Source organism: Solanum lycopersicum, chromosome 1 (assembly GCF_036512215.1).
Source record: "Solanum lycopersicum chromosome 1, SLM_r2.1".
In the NCBI taxonomy this organism is placed as follows: domain Eukaryota; kingdom Viridiplantae; phylum Streptophyta; class Magnoliopsida; order Solanales; family Solanaceae; genus Solanum; species Solanum lycopersicum.
Genome location: NC_090800.1, coordinates 56,595,100 through 56,615,008, shown reverse-complemented (window position 1 = coordinate 56,615,008; position 19,909 = coordinate 56,595,100). Strand labels below are relative to the sequence as shown.

At 38.5% G+C, this 19,909-nt stretch overlaps 1 protein-coding gene across 1 annotated transcript; it reads right to left on the bottom strand.

Moving 5' to 3' along the window:
• Window positions 1–2,903: 2,903 nt before the first annotated feature.
• On the bottom strand, window positions 2,904–4,676 carry LOC101252810 (uncharacterized). Its single transcript, XM_069293033.1, has one exon. The coding sequence runs from the start codon at window positions 3,850–3,852 to the stop codon at window positions 2,926–2,928; it is 927 nt and encodes a 308-aa protein (XP_069149134.1). The 5' UTR covers window positions 3,853–4,676; the 3' UTR covers window positions 2,904–2,925.
• Window positions 4,677–19,909: the final 15,233 nt, after the last annotated feature.

Genomic DNA, 19,909 nt, shown 5'->3' with positions numbered 1-19,909 from the left:
ATGTCTTGGGAAGACCAACCACGAAGTCCATTGCGATCCTCTCCCATTTCCATTCCGGAATGGGCATTCTCTGAAGTGTTCCTCCGGGCCTTTGGTGTTCATACTTTACTTGTTGACAGTTTGGACACTTGGCAATAAAGTCAACAATATCACGCTTCATTCTACTCCACCAAAAGTGTTGCTTTAGGTCACGATACATCTTGGTTGCACCCGGATGTATAGAATACCTTGAACTATGAGCCTCTGTCAGAATAGTGTTGATCAAATCCTCGACGCGGGGTACACATACCCTTCCCTTGATTCTCAAAACACCTTCCTCATCGATTTGTGCTTCCTTAGCCTCCCCTCGCAATACTTTATCTTGAATTCTTCTTAGTTTCTCATCATCAAACTGTTTTCCCTTAATTTTGTCAAGAAAAGAAGATCTTGACTCCACACAAGCCAACAATCCTCCCTTCTCATTTACTTCTAATCTCATAAAGTCGTTAGCTAGAGTCTAAACCTCTCTAGCTAATGGGCGTCTAGAGGCTTGCAAGTGAGCTACACTTCCCATGCTTCCCGCTTTTCTACTTAAAGCATCCGCCACGACATTCGCCTTCCCCGGATGATACAAAATGGTGATGTCGTAGTCCTTCAGTAGTTCCATCCATCTTCTCTGTCTCAAGTTCAAATCTTTCTGAGTAAAGACATACTGAAGGCTACGATGATCCGTGTAGACCTCACACTTAACCCCATATAAATAGTGTCTCCATTGCTTTAATGCAAACACTACCGCAGCCAATTCCAAATCATGAGTTGGGTAGTTACGTTCATGCACTTTTAATTGCCTTGAAGCATAAGCAATCACACTCTTCTCTTGCATTAGTACTGCACCCAAACCCGAATAGGATGAATCACAATAAACAATGAAGTTCTTACCCTCTACTGGCAAGGTAAGGATAGGTGCGGTAGTCAACAAAGTCTTGAGCTTCTGAAAGCTTTCCTCACACTCATCCGACCGTACAAATGGAACATTCTGCTTAGTCAAGTTCGTCAATTGGGAAGCAATAGAAGAGAATCCCTTGAGAAATCGGCAGTAGTAGCTAGCTAACCCAACAAAGCTCCTTATTTCTGACACATTAGTAGGTCTTACCCAATTCTTCACTGTCTCAATCTTAGAAGGATCCACCATCACTCCATCCTTAGAAACCACGTGCCCCAAGAAGGACACTGAATCTAGCCAAAACTCACACTTAGAGAACTTGCATAAAGCTTTTTCTCCCTCAACATTTCCAATACCATTCTCAAATGCTCTTCATGTTCCTTCTTGCTCTTTGAGTATACCAATATATCATCAATAAATACGATCACGAAGAGGTCCAAATATGGCTTAAAAATCCCGTTCATCAAGCTCATGAACGCAGCAGGGGCATTCGTAAGACCAAAAGACATCACCACAAATTCGTAATGTCCATACCTTGTTCGAAAAGTAGTCTTTGGCACGTCCGTTGCCCGTATCTTCAATTGATGATAACCGGATCTCAAGTCAATCTTGGAGAATACACAAGCACCTTGTAACTGATCGAACAAGTCATCAATGCGGGGAAGAGGGTACTTGTTCTTAATAGTTACTTTATTCAGTTGTCTGTAGTCTATGCACATTCGAAAACTCCCATCCTTCTTCTTTACAAACAAAACCGGAGCACCCCAAGGAGATGCACTTGGTCTAATGAAGCCTTTGTTCAATAACTCTTGAAGTTGTGTTTTTAACTCTCTTAACTCCGCGGGAGCCATTCTATAAGGGGGTATAGAAATGGGGCGAGTACCGGGTTCAAGATCAATACAGAAGTCAATATCCCTATCCGGTGGCATACCAGGAAGATCTGCAGGGAACACATCCTAAAACTCATGAACTACGGAAACCGACTCAATCGAAGGTACTTGGGTAGTGTCATCCTTGAGATGTGCCAAGAAAGCTAAACACCCTTTACTAATCATTTTCTTAGCACGAAGAAAGGAGACGATGCGGACTGGATTGGAAGTGTAGTCACCTTCCCACACTAACGGGTCTGTCCCAGGCTTGGCTAACGTCACTATTTTAGCATTACAATCCAAGATTGCAAATTGCAGAGAAAGCCAAGTCATACCCAGAATCACATCAAAATCGTCCATTTCTAAGATAACCAAATCTACATAGGTGTTGCTCCCCACAAAGTTCACCAGACAAGACCTATACACCTTTTCAACTACCACAGACTCACCCACTGGAGTAGAAACACGAATAGGCATATCAAGTAATTCACAATGTAAATTTAGACCATTAGCAAATGAGGAAGATACATAAGAAAATGTGGATCCAGGATCAAAAAATACAGAAGCCGTGCAATCACAAACCAGAAGATTACCTGTGATGACAGCATCAGATGCCTCCGCTTCAAACCGCCCAGGGAAAGCGTAACAATGGGCCATATCGTTCGTCTGTCTGTTGCCCCTACCATGTTGTGACGTAGTGGCTCCAGTTTGCCCATCACCTCGGCCGTCTTGGTGACCACCCGTGGGTCGACCACCACGGCCTCCAGAATGACGGCCTCTACCATGACCACCTCTACCTCTAGCCATTGGGGGTCTATAACTCTGTTTTGGACAATTTCTCTTAATATGCCCAGTCTCCCCACACCCATAACACTCTCTGGAGTCAAGCATAGGTCTCTCGGAGAAGTGTTGACCGGTCTGAGGTGGACCCCCAACTACGGTCTGTAGTGAAGATTGAAATGGTCGAACTGAGTAACCTCCGGAACCTTGTCCTCTAGAGTAAGAACCCTTAAACTCACCTCCCTTACGAAACCTCTTTGATGTCGATGTCGTGGTGAAGTCATCTGGCTTCACTCCTTCCACCTCTACCACGAAATATACCACCTCTTGGAAGGATTTTGCAGTAGCCGCTATCTATAAGGCTGAAATCCACAACTCTGACCTCAACCCCTTCACAAAACGGCGAATCCGCTCTTGTGGACTGAAACATAGTTGGGTGGCATATCTGGATAGTGCACGGAACTTAGCTTCATAAGCATTAACCGACATCCTACCTTGCTCTAGGCTCAGGAACTCATCCCTTTTCCTATCCCTCAAAGTCCGGGGGATATACTTCTCCATAAAAAAGCTAGAGAATGAGGTCCAAGTCATAGGTGGTGCCTCTGTTGGTTGACACTCAATATGTGACCGCCACCACATTTTGGCGTTCCCTTGAAACTGATAACTCACGAACTCAACACCAAACCGTTTGACTATACCCATCTTGTGTAGTAGCTCATGACAGTCAACCAGAAAATCGTAAGCATCCTCAGATTCTGCACCCTTGAAGACTGGAGGTTTCAATTTCAAGAACTTACTGAAAAGTTCATGCTGATCATTTGTCATTATAGGCCCAGTAGTCAGACGTGGAAACGTGCCTATTTCCAATGGAACATCCATGTGGGGAGCCATAGTAGCCGCATGTTGTACCTCCGGAGCCTGAGGTGCTGGTGCAGAAAACACTGGGGGTGTCTGGCCCTGATCAGACAACCCGCTAAGATAAGCCAGAACCTGATTGATCATCTCTGGGGTAGGTTGGGGTGGCATTTCCTCGTTTTGCACTTGTTCAGTTTCCCCATCCTCCCCTTCTCTTATTATCTCCTCAGTCGGTGGAGGAGTCACTGCCCTAGTATCAGATGGGCTAGGTGCTCGTCCTCTTCCCCTAGAGGACGTCCTCCCACGACCTCTACCACGGCCTCTTACCGTTGTTCTTCCTCGAGCCACAGCCCCAGTGGCTGGCTCAATTGTTTCTTGTCTGGCCGGTGTTGGCGTTGGCGTAGTCGTTGCTCTAGTTCTAACCATCTGCGAAAGAGAGTGAAGATGGTCAGATACCAATTTGTATCGCCTAGATACCAATTGGACTCAAGTAGTAGCACGAAAGAAAGAATGAAAGAGTGAAAAATTTCCTAAAGTCTTATAGTCTCTCAAGGAAAAGTAAAGGCGTCCCCCTACCGTTCCTTAAGACCCTACTAGACCTGTTCTTGTGTGATGAGACCAACGAACCTAATGCTCTGATACCAAGTTTGTCACGACCCAAATCTGGGTTGCGACTGGCACCCACACTTACCCTCCTATGTGAGCGAACCAACCCATCTAAACCTTAACATTTCAATGTAATATCATCATAAAATAATGCGGAAGACTTAAACTCATTAATAAAAACCAATTCAATAAATATTATTATCCCCAAAATCTGGAAGTCATCACCACAAGAACATCTACAATCAAATGGCTAAACTAAGAGTATTCTAAAAGCTAAAAATACATAAGGAGCTAGTCCGTGCCGGAGGTTCAAGGCATCAAAACATGAAGGAGGAGATCCAGTCCAAGCTAGAAGCGTTAGCTCACCCTGAAGATCCGGTGTGACGAAGACTGGCTTGAATTACTGTTGAGTCGAAGATGACGGCACGTTTGCTGCACTCCACAAATAACAAGAAGAAAACAATAAAAGTAGGGGTCAGTACAAACCACGGGTACTGAGTAGATATCATCGGTCAACTCAAAATAGGGAACAGTATATATCAAATATTATTGTAAATCAACTATAAAACTCAACATGTAGCAACAACAAGCACTATATCATTAACAATTACCGTCAAGTTCACGCTTGAGGACTCAAGCCCCAATACCATACTCATTTGGGAATCATGTTCGTTAGATTGAGTATATTAACATCTTTCAAGATTCATTATCTTTATTTCTCTTGTGTCGGTACGTGACACTCCGATCCCTCATATTCATTATTCCTCTTGTGTCGGTACGTGACACTCCGATCCCCTAATTCTACGTGTCAGTTCGTGACACCCGATCCCCTAAATCTACGTATCGGTTCGTGACACCCGATCCCCTAATTCTACGTGTCGGTTCATGACACCCGATCCCCTAATTCTACGTGTAGGTTCGTGACATCCGATCTTCTAATTCTACATGTCGGTTCGTGACACCCGATCCCCTAATTCTACGTGTAGGTTCGTGACACCCGATCCCCTAATTCTACGTGTCGGTTCGTGACACCCGATCCCCTAATTCTACGTGTCGGTTCGTGACACCCAATCCCCTACATGTGTCAGTACGTGACACTCCGATCCACTAATATCATTCTGTAAATCATCAAGCCTTCTCTATAACAAGGCATCCTCAATCCCATTACTTTAATTCATCAAGCCTTCTTCTATACCAAGGCATCATCATTAATAATGTATATTAAAGTTTCTTTTCAAGATTTGGGATTCAATATTTTCATCATGCTTATCTTATCGCAATCACATAATCATATTCATGCAAACATACAATTAAGCATATAGTAGGGTTTACAATACTACCAATACATATCATTCTCTATTAAGAGTTTACTAGGAAAGCATGAAAACCATAACCTACCTCCACCGAAGAATTGAAATCAAGCAAGTTAATCCTCAAAGCTTGGTGTTTTCCTCTTCTTCTCGATCGCTTCTCTCTACTCGTTCTCTTTCTTTTTCTTTCTATTTTCTAGTTTTCTTTATTCAACCCTCTTTCTTTTACCCTAATTAATATATAATTAAGAATAAAAGATGGCAATAATACCCCACTAATTAACTTAGGGTTACCTCTTTTAACCCCCAAGAATTTGAGTTATTAATATAAACCCACGAAATCTATAATTAAGGAAAGAATAGTCCAAAAACGTCCCTTAAACTTCATCAGAAGTCCGACTCTGCCTGGGATTTGCGCAACCTGTGATGGGCCGTCGTGCCTGTGACGGGCCGTCGTGCCTGCGACGGTCCATCCTGCAGGTCGTCGCAGAGTTCAGAGACCCAAATTTCCACCAAGGGTCTGTGACGGTCCGTCACACCAGTGACGGTCCGTCACACCAGTGACGGTCCGTCACACCAGTGACGGTCCGTCCTGCCATTCCGTCACAAAGTTCAGAGAGTTGATTTTCAGTACCCAATTTCAGATTTTCTAAGTGTTTTGGGACGAGACACCCTCGACGGTCCGTCATGCCCATGACGTTCCGTCGTGGGGTCCGTCGCTTCTGCCAGTTTTTCCAGAATTGAAGTCTGTTGCTCAAAACGACTAAACGGGTCATTACATTAGATACCAATTTACCCATCGTTCGTCCCCGAACGATCAAAAGAAGGAAAACAAGGGCGAAAAGGAGTACCTGAATCTGTAAACAGATGTGGGTATTTTTCTCGCATATCCGCCTCCTTCTCCCAAGTGGCTTCTTCAACCGGTCGATTCTTCCATTGCACCTTGATGGACGCAATCTCTCTTGACCTCAACTTGAAAACTTCTCTATCTAAAATAGCAACAGGATCCTCCTCATAAGACAAGTTCTCATCAAGTAAAACTGAATCCCAACGGATAATGTAATTTCCATCCCCATGGTATCTTTTCAACATCGACACATGGAATACCAGATGTACTCCGGACAGCCCTGGGGGCAAGGCTAACTCATAAGCCACCTCCCCTACTCGCTTGAGTACTTCAAATGGTCCAATGTACCTTGGACTTAGTTTACCCCTTTTTCCAAACCGCATCACCCCTTTCATGGGTGAAACTTTCAACAAGACTTGTTCACCTTCCATGAACTCTAAGTCTCTAACCTTTCGATCTGCATATTCTTTTTGTCTACTTTGCGCCGCTAGAAGCTTTTCTTGAATAGACTTCACTTTCTCTATCGAATCCCTCAAAAGGTCAGTACCCCAAGGCCTAACCTCAAACGCATCAAACCAACCAATGGGAGACCTACATCTCCTACCATACAATGCTTCGAATGGAGCCATATCAATACTTGAGTGATAGCAATTATTGTATGAAAACTCCTCTAAGGATAGGAAGCTACCCCAATGACCACCAAACTCTATCACACACGCACGAAGCATATCCTCCAACACTTGAACCGTCCTTTCAGACTGACCATCGGTCTGAGGATGGAACGCAGTACTAAGGTCCAACCTAGTACCCAATTCCGCATGCAATGTTTTCCAAAACTTAGAAGTAAACTGCGTACCTCTATCTGATATGATGGATAGTGGAACCCCATGCAATCGCACCACTTTCGAGATGTAAAGTTTGGCTAACTTTTCTGCATTGTAAGTCACCTTGACCGGAATGAAATGAGCAGATTTAGTTAACCTATCAACAATCACCCAAATAGAATCAAACTTTCCCAATGTCTTGGGAAGACCAACCACGAAGTCCATTGCGATCCTCTCCCATTTCCATTCCGGAATGGGCATTCTCTGAAGTGTTCCTCCGGGCCTTTGGTGTTCATACTTTACTTGTTGACAGTTTGGACACTTGGCAATAAAGTCAACAATATCACGCTTCATTCTACTCCACCAAAAGTGTTGCTTTAGGTCACGATACATCTTGGTTGCACCCGGATGTATAGAATACCTTGAACTATGAGCCTCTGTCAGAATAGTGTTGATCAAATCCTCGACGCGGGGTACACATACCCTTCCCTTGATTCTCAAAACACCTTCCTCATCGATTTGTGCTTCCTTAGCCTCCCCTCGCAATACTTTATCTTGAATTCTTCTTAGTTTCTCATCATCAAACTGTTTTCCCTTAATTTTGTCAAGAAAAGAAGATCTTGACTCCACACAAGCCAACAATCCTCCCTTCTCATTTACTTCTAATCTCATAAAGTCGTTAGCTAGAGTCTAAACCTCTCTAGCTAATGGGCGTCTAGAGGCTTGCAAGTGAGCTACACTTCCCATGCTTCCCGCTTTTCTACTTAAAGCATCCGCCACGACATTTGCCTTCCCCGGATGATACAAAATGGTGATGTCGTAGTCCTTCAGTAGTTCCATCCTTCTTCTCTGTCTCAAGTTCAAATCTTTCTGAGTAAAGACATACTGAAGGCTACGATGATCCGTGTAGACCTCACACTTAACCCCATATAAATAGTGTCTCCATTGCTTTAATGCAAACACTACCGCAGCCAATTCCAAATCATGAGTTGGGTAGTTACGTTCATGCACTTTTAATTGCCTTGAAGCATAAGCAATCACACTCTTCTCTTGCATTAGTACTGCACCCAAACCCGAATAGGATGCATCACAATAAACAATGAAGTTCTTACCCTCTACTGGCAAGGTAAGGATAGGTGCGGTAGTCAATCTTGGAGAATACACAAGCACCTTGTAACTGATCGAACAAGTCATCACTGCGGGGAAGAGGGTACTTGTTCTTAATAGTTACTTTATTCAGTTGTCTGTAGTCTATGCACATTCGAAAACTCCCATCCTTCTTCTTTACAAACAAAACCGGAGCACCCCAAGGAGATGCACTTGGTCTAATGAAGCCTTTGTTCAATAACTCTTGAAGTTGTGTTTTTAACTCTCTTAACTCCACGGGAGCCATTCTATAAGGGGGTATAGAAATGGGGCGAGTACCGGGTTCAAGATCAATACAGAAGTCAATATCCCTATCCGGTGGCATACCAGGAAGATCTGCAGGGAACACATCCAAAAACTCACGAACTACGGAAACCGACTCAATCGAAGGTACTTGGGTAGTGTCATCCTTGAGATGTGCCAAGAAAGCTAAACACCCTTTACTAATCATTTTCTTAGCACGAAGAAAGGAGATGATGCGGACCGGATTGGAAGTGCAGTCACGTTCCCACACTAACGGGTCTGTCCCAGGCTTGGCTAACGTCACTGTTTTAGCATTACAATCCAAGATTGCTAATTGCGGAGAAAGCCAAGTCATACCCAGAATCACATCAAAATCGTCCATTTCTAAGATAACCAAATCTACATAGGTGTTGCTCCCCACAAAGTTCACCAGACAAGACCTATACACCTTTTCAACTACCACAGACTCACCCACCGGAGTAGAAACACGAATAGGCATATCAAGTAATTCACAATGTAAATTTAGACCATTAGCAAATGAGGAAGATACATAAGAAAATGTGGATCCAGAGTTCAGAGACCCAAATTTCCACCAAGGGTCTGTGACGGTCCGTCACACCTGTGACGGTCCGTCCTGCCATTCCGTCACAAAGTTCAGAGAGTTGATTTTCAGTACCCAAATTCAGATTTTCTAAGTGTTTTGAAACGTTGGATCACGACGGTCCATCACACCTGTGACAATCCGTCCTGCCATTCCGTCACAAAGTTCAGAGAGTTGATTTTCAGTACCCTATTTCAGATTTTCTAAGTGTTTTGGGACGAGACACTCTCGACGGTCCGTCGTGCCCATGACGTTCCGTCGTGGGGTCCATTGCTTCTGCCAGTTTTTCCAGAATTGAAGTCTGTTGCTCAAAACGACTAAACGGGTCGTTACACAACTATGTGGATCTACTAGCTAGTATTCCTATGGGGGGAATAGTTCAAAAACTGGGAGATATAGTTGGGACCCTCTTTATCCTACATTTATTGTACTCTCTAATCTCAGGTTTACTTTAGTTCTCCTACCTTCCCCATGTGGAAGGGGACACTCCTCACTCTATTTCACTCGTTGCTAAGCTAGAGTCCTTTTTGAAATGTCTTTAAGCCTTTAATTATCAATCGTAGTTTATCTTAGGTGATAGGGACTAACCGTTGTATAATCATCATCATTGATAGCTCAATAAGAATTGCATGAGTATAAGTCCCTTCATTACAATTCATATTAGTGAGGTTAACACGTTACCATTTCATATCAAAATAAGGCACATTGATAGTCATCACAATCCTTATGTCACATACACATCACATACACCTTAATCAACCTCACAACATAGTCAAGAAATTTCAATTCTATATAATACCACCCTATCAATCCTAATACAAGGCATACTCCAATACAACATCATGACTAATCACATCTTGAAGTAAATGATAGAGATCATAAGACTTACCAAGTCTCCTCCATAGCTCATCATCAAGGCCTTACCATGAACCCTCAATTCAACAAAATTTTTGGGTATACAACATCATAATTCAATAATCAACATGATAACAAGTCTAGAAGAATCACTACATCACAATTCAATATTAGATCATAGCTTAAGACAAGATACTTAGGTCAATTCACTTCCTAAACTAGATTATCTTCCCAAAAACTAGCATGAAAGACTAAAATTCACTCAAGTTTGCTCATGATCAATGTAACAACATCATTTACTAGCAATTCAATCAATAACCAAGTCAATTGAACCAATTTCAACATAATTCATATCAATATCAAACCTAGGGTTAAGGGTTAAGGACAATCATCTACAAACTATACCAAACCATCAACATATATCACAATTAAGTTAGAATACATGTTAATATATTCATATTATCCAATAGAAAAAATAGTCAAACCAATTCATAACCTAATTTTTGAGATTGAGAAGAACCCACATGAAAACCCAACTATTGAAAATACTTTGTAGGAGCCCTTTGAGGAAAAAGGTCTCAAAGGTGAATTAGATCACATACCTTAATGTTTGACGAAGATTTGATGGTGAATTATTCCCTTTACAGACCCCAAACCCTCACCTAGCTAGTCTTCAATGGTTCCTTACAATAGAGAGAGAAAGAAGAGAGAAGGAAGAGAGTTTGTTTTGAGAGTTGTAATTTGATTAATTGGGGTTGGTGTGTTTATATGGGGAGTTAAATTAGTTAATTAGTCTTCATTTAATCCCTAACTAAACCCTAAAACCCTTATTTTATTAGTTAGGACTTAACTTAAAAAGTTCAGAAAAATAAACCCCTACAGATGGAACCCCATCGACGCCTCGTGGCTCAATCGACGGATCAACCCCCCTTCCGTTTTGCACGTCCGTCGATGAGTTCAGAGAGTGCGCACACGAGAACCTTCAATGAAATGGATAATTTTTGGTTGACGGTTGGCATCGACGCCCCATCGATAAACACACGCCCCGTCGGTTGACCCTTCGTAGGGTGCACACTGCCTAGGCAGTGTTGACACCAACGTGCAACAGTCCTCCTCAGGAGCCCTTAGTTGGTCCTTGGGGAGTCGTACCCGTATGTGTCGACCATGAATTAATTTAAACACCTATTAAATACCTTTCCACCAATTTTTATGGGTTTTTGACTCCAAAAAGCTCGTCAAATAGGCTTAGACACGCTAGTACCTCCTAGAACTAGTTTTTGGACGTCGTGGACATTCTTGGATGTTTTGATTTCTAGACTTCCTAAATTACCTATATTCATTAAAATAGGCCTAAAAGAATGTTTAGACCTCATGACACCTATGTTAGGCTTTAAGACTCATCTTGGATTTTTGAAACGCACTTCAAATCAAATTAAACAAATCCCTCTCATCTCTCTCAAGAACTCTCTTTTCAAACTCCATTGAAGAACACGAAAAGCTTAAAGAAGAAGACAAAGACTTCAATATTTTCACTGGAAATTCATGGAATATTCGTCAATAAGGTATGAGTTCTTCACTCTTGGGATTCCTTTCCCCAAGAGGTCGTTTCACACATGATTTTCAAGAATTCAACTTATAGGGATTTACTCTACAAAACTGATTTTCTTCCTAACTCAAGATTTATGAATAATGATGAAAAATAACGATTTTCAATGGTTAATTAAGTATGCAATGTTGGTTAATTATTTTGTAATGTTTGATTTTCGTGTGAAGCATGTTCCTTCTCTAAATAATGGTTTTGATTGGGTTATATCTATTACTTGACCACATGTAAACGTTTGGATTGGAACTATAGCTTTCATGGAATCTTTAATGACCCTTAACATTATCCTTAACTACGAATTGGTCTTTTATATGACTTGAATGGTTGGTATTGATTATGTTATTGAGTATTTCACTATGTTCTTGGATAATTGTTGTAAATTGAACGTAAGTTCTTGATGAAGGTTCTTTGAAACAATAGGTAAGTCTTCTATAGTCGTGAGTACTCTATTATGTTTATGTTAGCCTATAAATGATGTTGGTATGGATCTGAAGAATGTACGATGTTGCTATTGTCACACCCCTATTTCGCACGCGGAGCGAAAGAATTTTTCAATTGAAGTGACAATATTGATTTAGGAATTATTTTATTTTTTTCAATCGCCACTTGAAATTGAGTTATGGTGTTTCAAGTAACCTTTTTGTTTAATCCTTAATTAAAAAAACAACTCTTTGTTTTTTCTACGAACTAGAAATTCGGGTAAGGAATTCTGTTGACCGAGAGAAAGGTATTATGCATCCCTTGAGTCCCGTGGTTCTAGCACAGTTGCTTTTATTGACTTATACTTATCTTTACTATTTTTAGATATATTATGTCTATATGCCATGGTTTACTCATTTTAGTTATTTTTTAGTATTGAACTTTTGTTAGTCTGAACCTAGATGCGTAACCGCAATCTTGTTCTTGACATTTAGAGGAATAACTACCTTTTCTTCTCGAGCACCTCACACCTAATAATTTTTATTCACATCTCTTAATTTAAATTAATGATAAGTAATTATTAAAATAGTTTGACCAAGGTGTGTAACCGCATCCTTGAGAATAACCAAGGTGCGTAACCGCGTCCTTGAGTTTCTTTTAATGTCTCAAAAAATGTGTAACCACATTCTTAATTGAAACAAATAATTTTTACTTTGCCGAAATCTCATTTACTCATTAAATCAAGTACTTTTTCTTCATACATAAACTAAATAATATAAAATAAATCTAATTGTTGAGGATATAATATATAATTTTGACATTCTTTCTCTATCTTTTATTTTATATGTTTTATATTTTTATTACTCTTAAAGTAAAGGTCAAAATTAAGCATATATTTTTTATATTTTTATTTTACCTTAAAGTTATTGACAGAATGAGGCATATACATATTGTAATTTCTTATTAATCCAACAAAATAATGATGCTTTTAATATTAGAAAAAGTTGACCAAACAAACTATTAGAATAATTTTGATAGGCATTTAGTTGATTTTGGTTGGACATAAGAGGTGCTTAATTGATAACAACGTAAGGTACAAAAATGAAAAATAAATGTATATAGAATTATAAACAGGAAATATTTTAATATTATTGTGTCAGAATTTAATACACATAGAATTTGAACAAACTTCATAACATTGAAAGAAAGTATTATATAATTATGAAAATCAAAATATACAATAAAAATTAAATGATACTTTTTACGAAAAATATATCGTGAAAATACATCAAATTTAATATATAGATTAAAAGTACAGTAAAGTGGAGTACCACAAAATATTAATCGAAGCTCGATTAGAACGCCTTTTGTTTGGTTGTTTGTGATGGTATTCGTGTTGTGTTTACATAGAAATAGTAATGAGAAGAAAGAAAAAATGTGTGTATATAAGTGAATGAATTTTTTTTTCGAGTGAATCAATTTTTCTTTTTCTTGCTACATGTACGTGCATGTCGTTTTTTTTTTTAATTTCCTTTTCTTTTTCTTCTTTTTCTAATCGTCTGCCTGTTCTTTTTAATTCTTTTTCTTTTCTTCCTCTATTTTTTTCTTTGTGCAGATTGTGTGTGTTTATATAATGTATTGTTGTAATGTTGGGAAAAGTTATGGGGGATTAAGGTGTGGGTTGAGGAAGTGGGGGATTAAGGTGTGAGAAAGCAGGGTAGTGGGGGTAGTGGTAGGTTATTATAATATAATATAATAATTAAAAATATTACCTAATTATTTTAATTAATATAAATATAAGAAAAGTTAAATAACAGATTCTTAAAAAATATGTTTAAGAGACATTAGTTATTTATTAAAGCTAATAGATATTTTTGTAATTTTCCATTTCTTTTTTAAATAATCACATATAAAGCTTACCTTAAAAAGTGATTTTATTTTTGTTGTTTTCAAGTCTTTTAAAATAAACCTAATAAAATAGTCAAAATATTCATAAAAATATTTAATCTCTAAAAAGGGTATAAAATTTATAGTCGACCAAAAATTACGGGTCTACAACTATGTATATATGTTGGGCTTTGAATATGTTAAATGTGGGATCATGGTAAGGATATGATAATTGAAGTTGATTATGTTTATCTTGTATACCTTACACACTATGATTATGATATGTTAATCCCAAAAATGAAGGTTGTGATGAAAGAAAATTCCCATCTAAATCTAAAGAGTTTATGATCATGTTTATACAAGTTTTTAATCTCCTACGACCTATGATAAGATTTATGAATAAATGATGACTTAAAGGTTATTCACTAAGGGACTTTAGCTTAGCAATGATGATTTAGATATGAGAGCTGTCCCTTCCCTAGGTGGAAGGTAGGTTTACAATGACTCTCATGAGATAGAGGCTGCCATGTAATGTGGAACTATGGGTCTCTAATATATCTCCAAATTATTGAAATATGTTGTCACACAAAAGGAGTTAAATCTCCAACAGAGAAAATGGTTAGAACTTTTGAAGGATTACGACATGAGTGTCCTTTGCCACCTTGGCAAGGCAAATGTGGTTGCATTTGCCCTAAGTCATATGACTATGGGTAGTGTGTCTCATGTGGAAGAATAGAAGAAAGAACTTGTGAAAGATGTTCATAGGTTAGCTCATCTAGGTGTGCGGTTAGAAGATTCTCCAAATGGTGGTTCCATGGTCCATCATAACTCTGACTCAGCTATAGTGGTTGAGGTGAACTCTAAGCAACATATTGATCCTCTATTGATGAAGTTGAAGGAATCGGCACTTGGTAAGCTCAATGAGTCATTCTCCCAAGGGAGGGATGGTGTTCTTAGGTACAAAGGGAGATTATGTGTGCCCGGTGTTGAGGATTTGAGGAATCAAATTCTAGAAGAAGCATATGGTTCCCGTTATTCTATTCATCTGGGTGCCACCAAAATGTATCATGACCTTAGGAAGGTCTATTGGTGGGATGGTTTAAAAAGGGACTTAGCAGTGTTTTTTGTAAGGTGTCCAAATTACCAACAAGTTAAAGGTGAGCACCTTAAACCGGGTGGTTTAACCCAATACATGGATGTTCCTTCATGGAAGTGAGAATCCATCAATATGGACTTTGTTGTTGGGTTGCCTCGAATCCGGAGGCAAAATGATTCCATGGGTTATTGTAGATAAGCTGACCAAATCTGCCAACTTTATTCCTGTAAATCTACTTATAGCACCAAAGATTATGCAAAAATTTACATTAATGAGATTGTGAGTCTTCAAGGGATTCCTTTGTCCATCATTTCGGATAGAGCTGCTTATTTCGCTTCTTGTTTTTGGAAATCTTTTCAAAAGGGTTTACATAATCAAGTGAAACTTAGCACCGTTTTTCATCCTCAAACTGATGGGCAAGCAGAACGTACCATTCAAACCCTTGAACATATGTTAAGAGTTTGTGTCATTGATTTCAAAGAAAGTTGGGATGATCACCTACCATTGATTTAGTTCTCCTACAACAATAGTTACCATTCGATCATCTCCATTGCACCTTTTGAAGCTCTTTATGGTAGAAGATGTAGGTATCCGTTGGATGTTTTGAGGTTGTTGAGTCCGCACTCCTTAGTCCTGATTTTATCTTTAAGGCTATTTAGAATGTTCGAGCCATAAGAGATAGATTGAAGATATCCTATAGTCGTCAAAAGTCTTATGCCGACAATAGAAGATACCTTGAATTTGAAATTGGTGATCACGTCTATTTGAAGATTTAACCAATAAAAGGGGTGATGAGGTTTGGTAAGAAGGGAAAGGTAAGTCCCCGATATGTTGGTCCTTATGAGGTTCTATAACGGGTTTGAAAGGTTGCATATGAGCTTAAACTACCTAATGAACTAGTTTTGGTTCATCCGGTGTTTCATGTTTCTATGCTTAAGAAATGCATAGGTGACCGGTGTCTATTATACCTATTGAAGGTTTATGGGTGAATGAGAATCTATCCTATGAATATGTTATTGTTGAAATCCTAGATCTCCAAGTCAAGAAGTTGATTAACAAAGAGGTTGTCTTTATAAAAATTCTTTGGAGGGACCATCTTGTTGAGGGTCCAACATTGGAGGCCGAAGCCGACATGAAGTCCCGCTACCCTCATATTTTTACTCGTTGAGGTTAGATATTCCTCTTATTAAGGAAAATAATGAATAATATGAAATTGACTTTCTTTCTAAATAGGTGCATGTTTTAGTAAAGGTTGTACCAATTTGACTTTTACGAAAATGCCTTTATACTCTGTTCTTGCCCTTATATGAAAAGTGTATGCATGTCGTATTCTTGAGATTTTGAGATTTTTCTGTTTTATTGTTCTCTTAAGAAGCATGGTATCATGGTAAATCTTTGATGTATTTTGAGCTCATGTTGAGGTTGAGAAGGAAATTCCTAATTATCTATTATGAAATGTTAAGCTCTTATATATTGTACATCATGAATTGAGTTGCTATGTGTAATGTTGTGGTATGTGTTGAAAAGAGTTGTGAAGTACTCCTATGAGTTGTGACTCACTATAATTATATGTTGTTGATTGGTTGGGTTGCTAGTATTGAGTCTTTCCTTATTCCTCCAAAATATTTTAGTGTCGTTCCCAAATGAATGTTCCTAAGAGGGGGGGATAATTTAACACTCTGGAAGTTCCATGACTTAGACTAGAGCTTAGCTATTGAAAAATTATTTAAAATGATGTTTCTAGACCTATAGTTATGTGATGAACACAATTATAAGAGGTTAGAGCCAAAATGACAAAGAAAGACCTTGATGTCCAGAAACTAACTAAATTGAACTAGTAGACGTCTCTATGTTTGGTGAAGGTTTTAGAGTGTCATATGGAGTCCAGAACTTGTGACTTTAAGTAGGTAGTACATAGTACAAAGGATCCAAACGTCCAGTAACGACTCCCCGAGGACCACCCGAAGGGTCCTTGAGGAGGACTTGAACATGGGCAAGAAGACTGCCGAAACAGCCTGCATGCAGACATCACGTGGAGGCCCAAAAGTTTCCTCACGACGCAGATCCTCCACGAGGTCCACTGTCTCAACGCATATTTTGAAAAAATAAATGTGAAATTGACCCCGCGAAGCACAACAACTTCCCAGATTCGTCCGCATCATTTTAAGTCAATTTTACTTCATAAAAAGACTCATTTAAGTGAGGCGTCTTTTGGGTATTTTAGGGAACAAGCTTATAATGATTTCAGGTCAGTTTTACACCACTTTCACGCACTTCAAATCAGATTAAACAAATTCCTCTCATCTCTCTCAAGAACTCTCTTCAAACTCCATTGAAGAACAAGAAAAGCTTGAGGAAGAAGATGGAGACTTAAAGATTTTCATTCGAAATTCGTTGAATATTCGTCAATAAGGTATGAATTCTTCACTCTTGGGATTTCTTTCCCCAGGTGGTCCTTTTAAAGATATTTCAAGAATTTTCTAGGGTTTTTATTCTACAAAACTTATTTTATTCCTAACTCAAGATTTATGACTAATGATAAAAAAAATAATGATTTTTATGGTTAATTAAGTATGTATGTTGGGTAATTGGTTTGTAATGTTTGATTTTGTGTGAAGCATATTCCTTCTCTAAATAATGGTTTTGATTGGGTTATACCTATCACTTGACCACATGTAAACGTTGAGATTGGAACTTTAGCTTGCATGAACCTTTCCTTATCCTTAACTACCAATTGGTCTTGTATATGACTTGAAGGGTTGGTATTGGTTATATTATTGAGTACTTCACTATATTTTGGGAGGATTTTTGTAAATTGAACGTAAATTCTTGATGAAGGTTCTTGGAAGCAATAGGCAAGTCTTCTAAAGTCGTGAGTACTTATTATATTTTTGTTAGCTTATAAGTGATGTTGTTATGCATTTGAAGTATGTATGATATTGCTATGTATATATGTTGGCAATGAATATGTTAAATGTGGGATCATGGTAAGGATATGATAATGCAAGTTTAGTATGTTTATCTTGTATACTTACACACTATTATTATGATATTTTAATATCACAAACGAAGGTTGTGATGAAAGAAAATTCTCATCAAAACCTAAAGTGTTTATGAATATGTTTATATAAGGAGTTAATCTCCTATGACCTATGATAAGATTTATTAATAAATGATGACTTAAAGGTTATTCACAAAGGGACTTTAGCTTAGCACTGATGAACAAGATATGGGAGGTGACCCTTCCCTAGTTGAAAAGTAGGTTCACAATGAATCCCATCAGATAGAGATTGCCATGTAATGTGGAACTATGGGTCTCTACTATATATCCTAAATCTTGAAATATGTTTGTACCATAGGAATACTAGCTAGTAGATCCACCTAGAATGCTACATTCATGTTTTGGTTCTACTTTGGCCGGTAGATCACCTTCTTTCGGTGTGGGGTTTCATGACACCAGATTCCATATTTAGCTCACATAGTATAATGCCAATTAAGGTGATTGTTCCCTCAAGTGAAATGAAAGGAAAGTAAATTTATATTGACTATGATGATTTAAGGAGTCTACTTAGTATAGGTAGGAGTGTGGGACTCTACCTAGACATTGCACAAGTTGACTCTAAGAGAAGTCCTAGGAGATTCTTCTCATGAAATATGAATATAAAATGTATAATGCTTATAATATATGATGTTTTTGTTATATGATGTTGATTATGTTGATGAACATGGAATGGTCTATGTTGTTATATGTGATGGTGACTACTTTTGATGTAAGATGTATGAAGCAAAGCATTACTTATGGTCTCCAATCTTGTTTACTTGATTATGTGTGGTTATGGGGATTCACATGGTCATTGCACTTTTAAGCTTGGGATGGAATTATTGGTAAATATGTTGTATGTTATGTTAAATGATCTAATGAACATGAAAAGTTAATAGGACTTTATGATGATTTGTCTTTGGTTGTGATCATGTTTTATATTGTTGTGATCCTTATCTTTTATATGCTCTGTTGTATGTGCATTAAAGGTTTTCAAATAACTTAGCATGCTTTCTATAGAAATGGTCTTTTTCATGCGTGTACATAAATATTTATGTGCATATACCCATACTTAGTACATGTGGCTTACTAACCCATTACTTTATATTACTATAAATGTAGGGTCCGGAAATTAAAGATTAAGAAAGCCGATTGAAGAAGCTTGAAACTCTTTCTTCAAGTATTGGTAGGTACTCATGTTCTGGGATGCTATCAATTCATTATTTTAGCTTATGAAAACTTTAGCAGTTTTAAGAACATTGTTTATTCCGTTTTATGTTCTTTGGATTCTATTTCATTAAGGCCTATATGGCATATTGATATTTTATTGGCTATGTCCAACTCGTACTCTTTAGATGGTTTTATGTGTCTTTAGATGATTTTAATGTGATACAACTTTTAGACTATCGCTAGTATTCTTTATTCATGTTGTTATAAGATAAGGCCTAAGTAAGCTTGTACATGAGAGGTCTGTGTATACCTCAATATATGTTAAGAATGAAGTCTAAATACACTTCATATAGTATTGAAAGTTTTAATTTTTCCACATTTTTAATTGATGACATGTTATGACGAACGCTAAGGGCTTGTTTGAGTCCTCTTAGATGACGAAGACCCCGATTGCATCTGGGGGTGTTCTCCAGATGTGACAAAAAAGGAGCCAAAAAGATGAAAAGGTTGAAGATGGTGAAATCTGAGAATCGCCAAAGCCACTTAGTGACTTGTCGAGTGTCACTTCTTCTCGCCTAATGTTCTAGACTGTCAGCCTTAAGGAGAAGACAACTTCGCAATGGAATTGGACCTTCAACAAACCTCCAAATGGATCAACGATTAAGAGGTTAATCTCCTAGATCTGAAGGATGAAAAGTTAAGTCAAACCGTTGATTGATAGGAGCAATTGGTGCATCACCGACTGGGTTGGCGATGTTCGACTAATTCCGTCGATGGACCTTGCAGCCCAAAATCTAAAAATGTATAAATTGTAATTCTAAAGTATTTTGAAGTA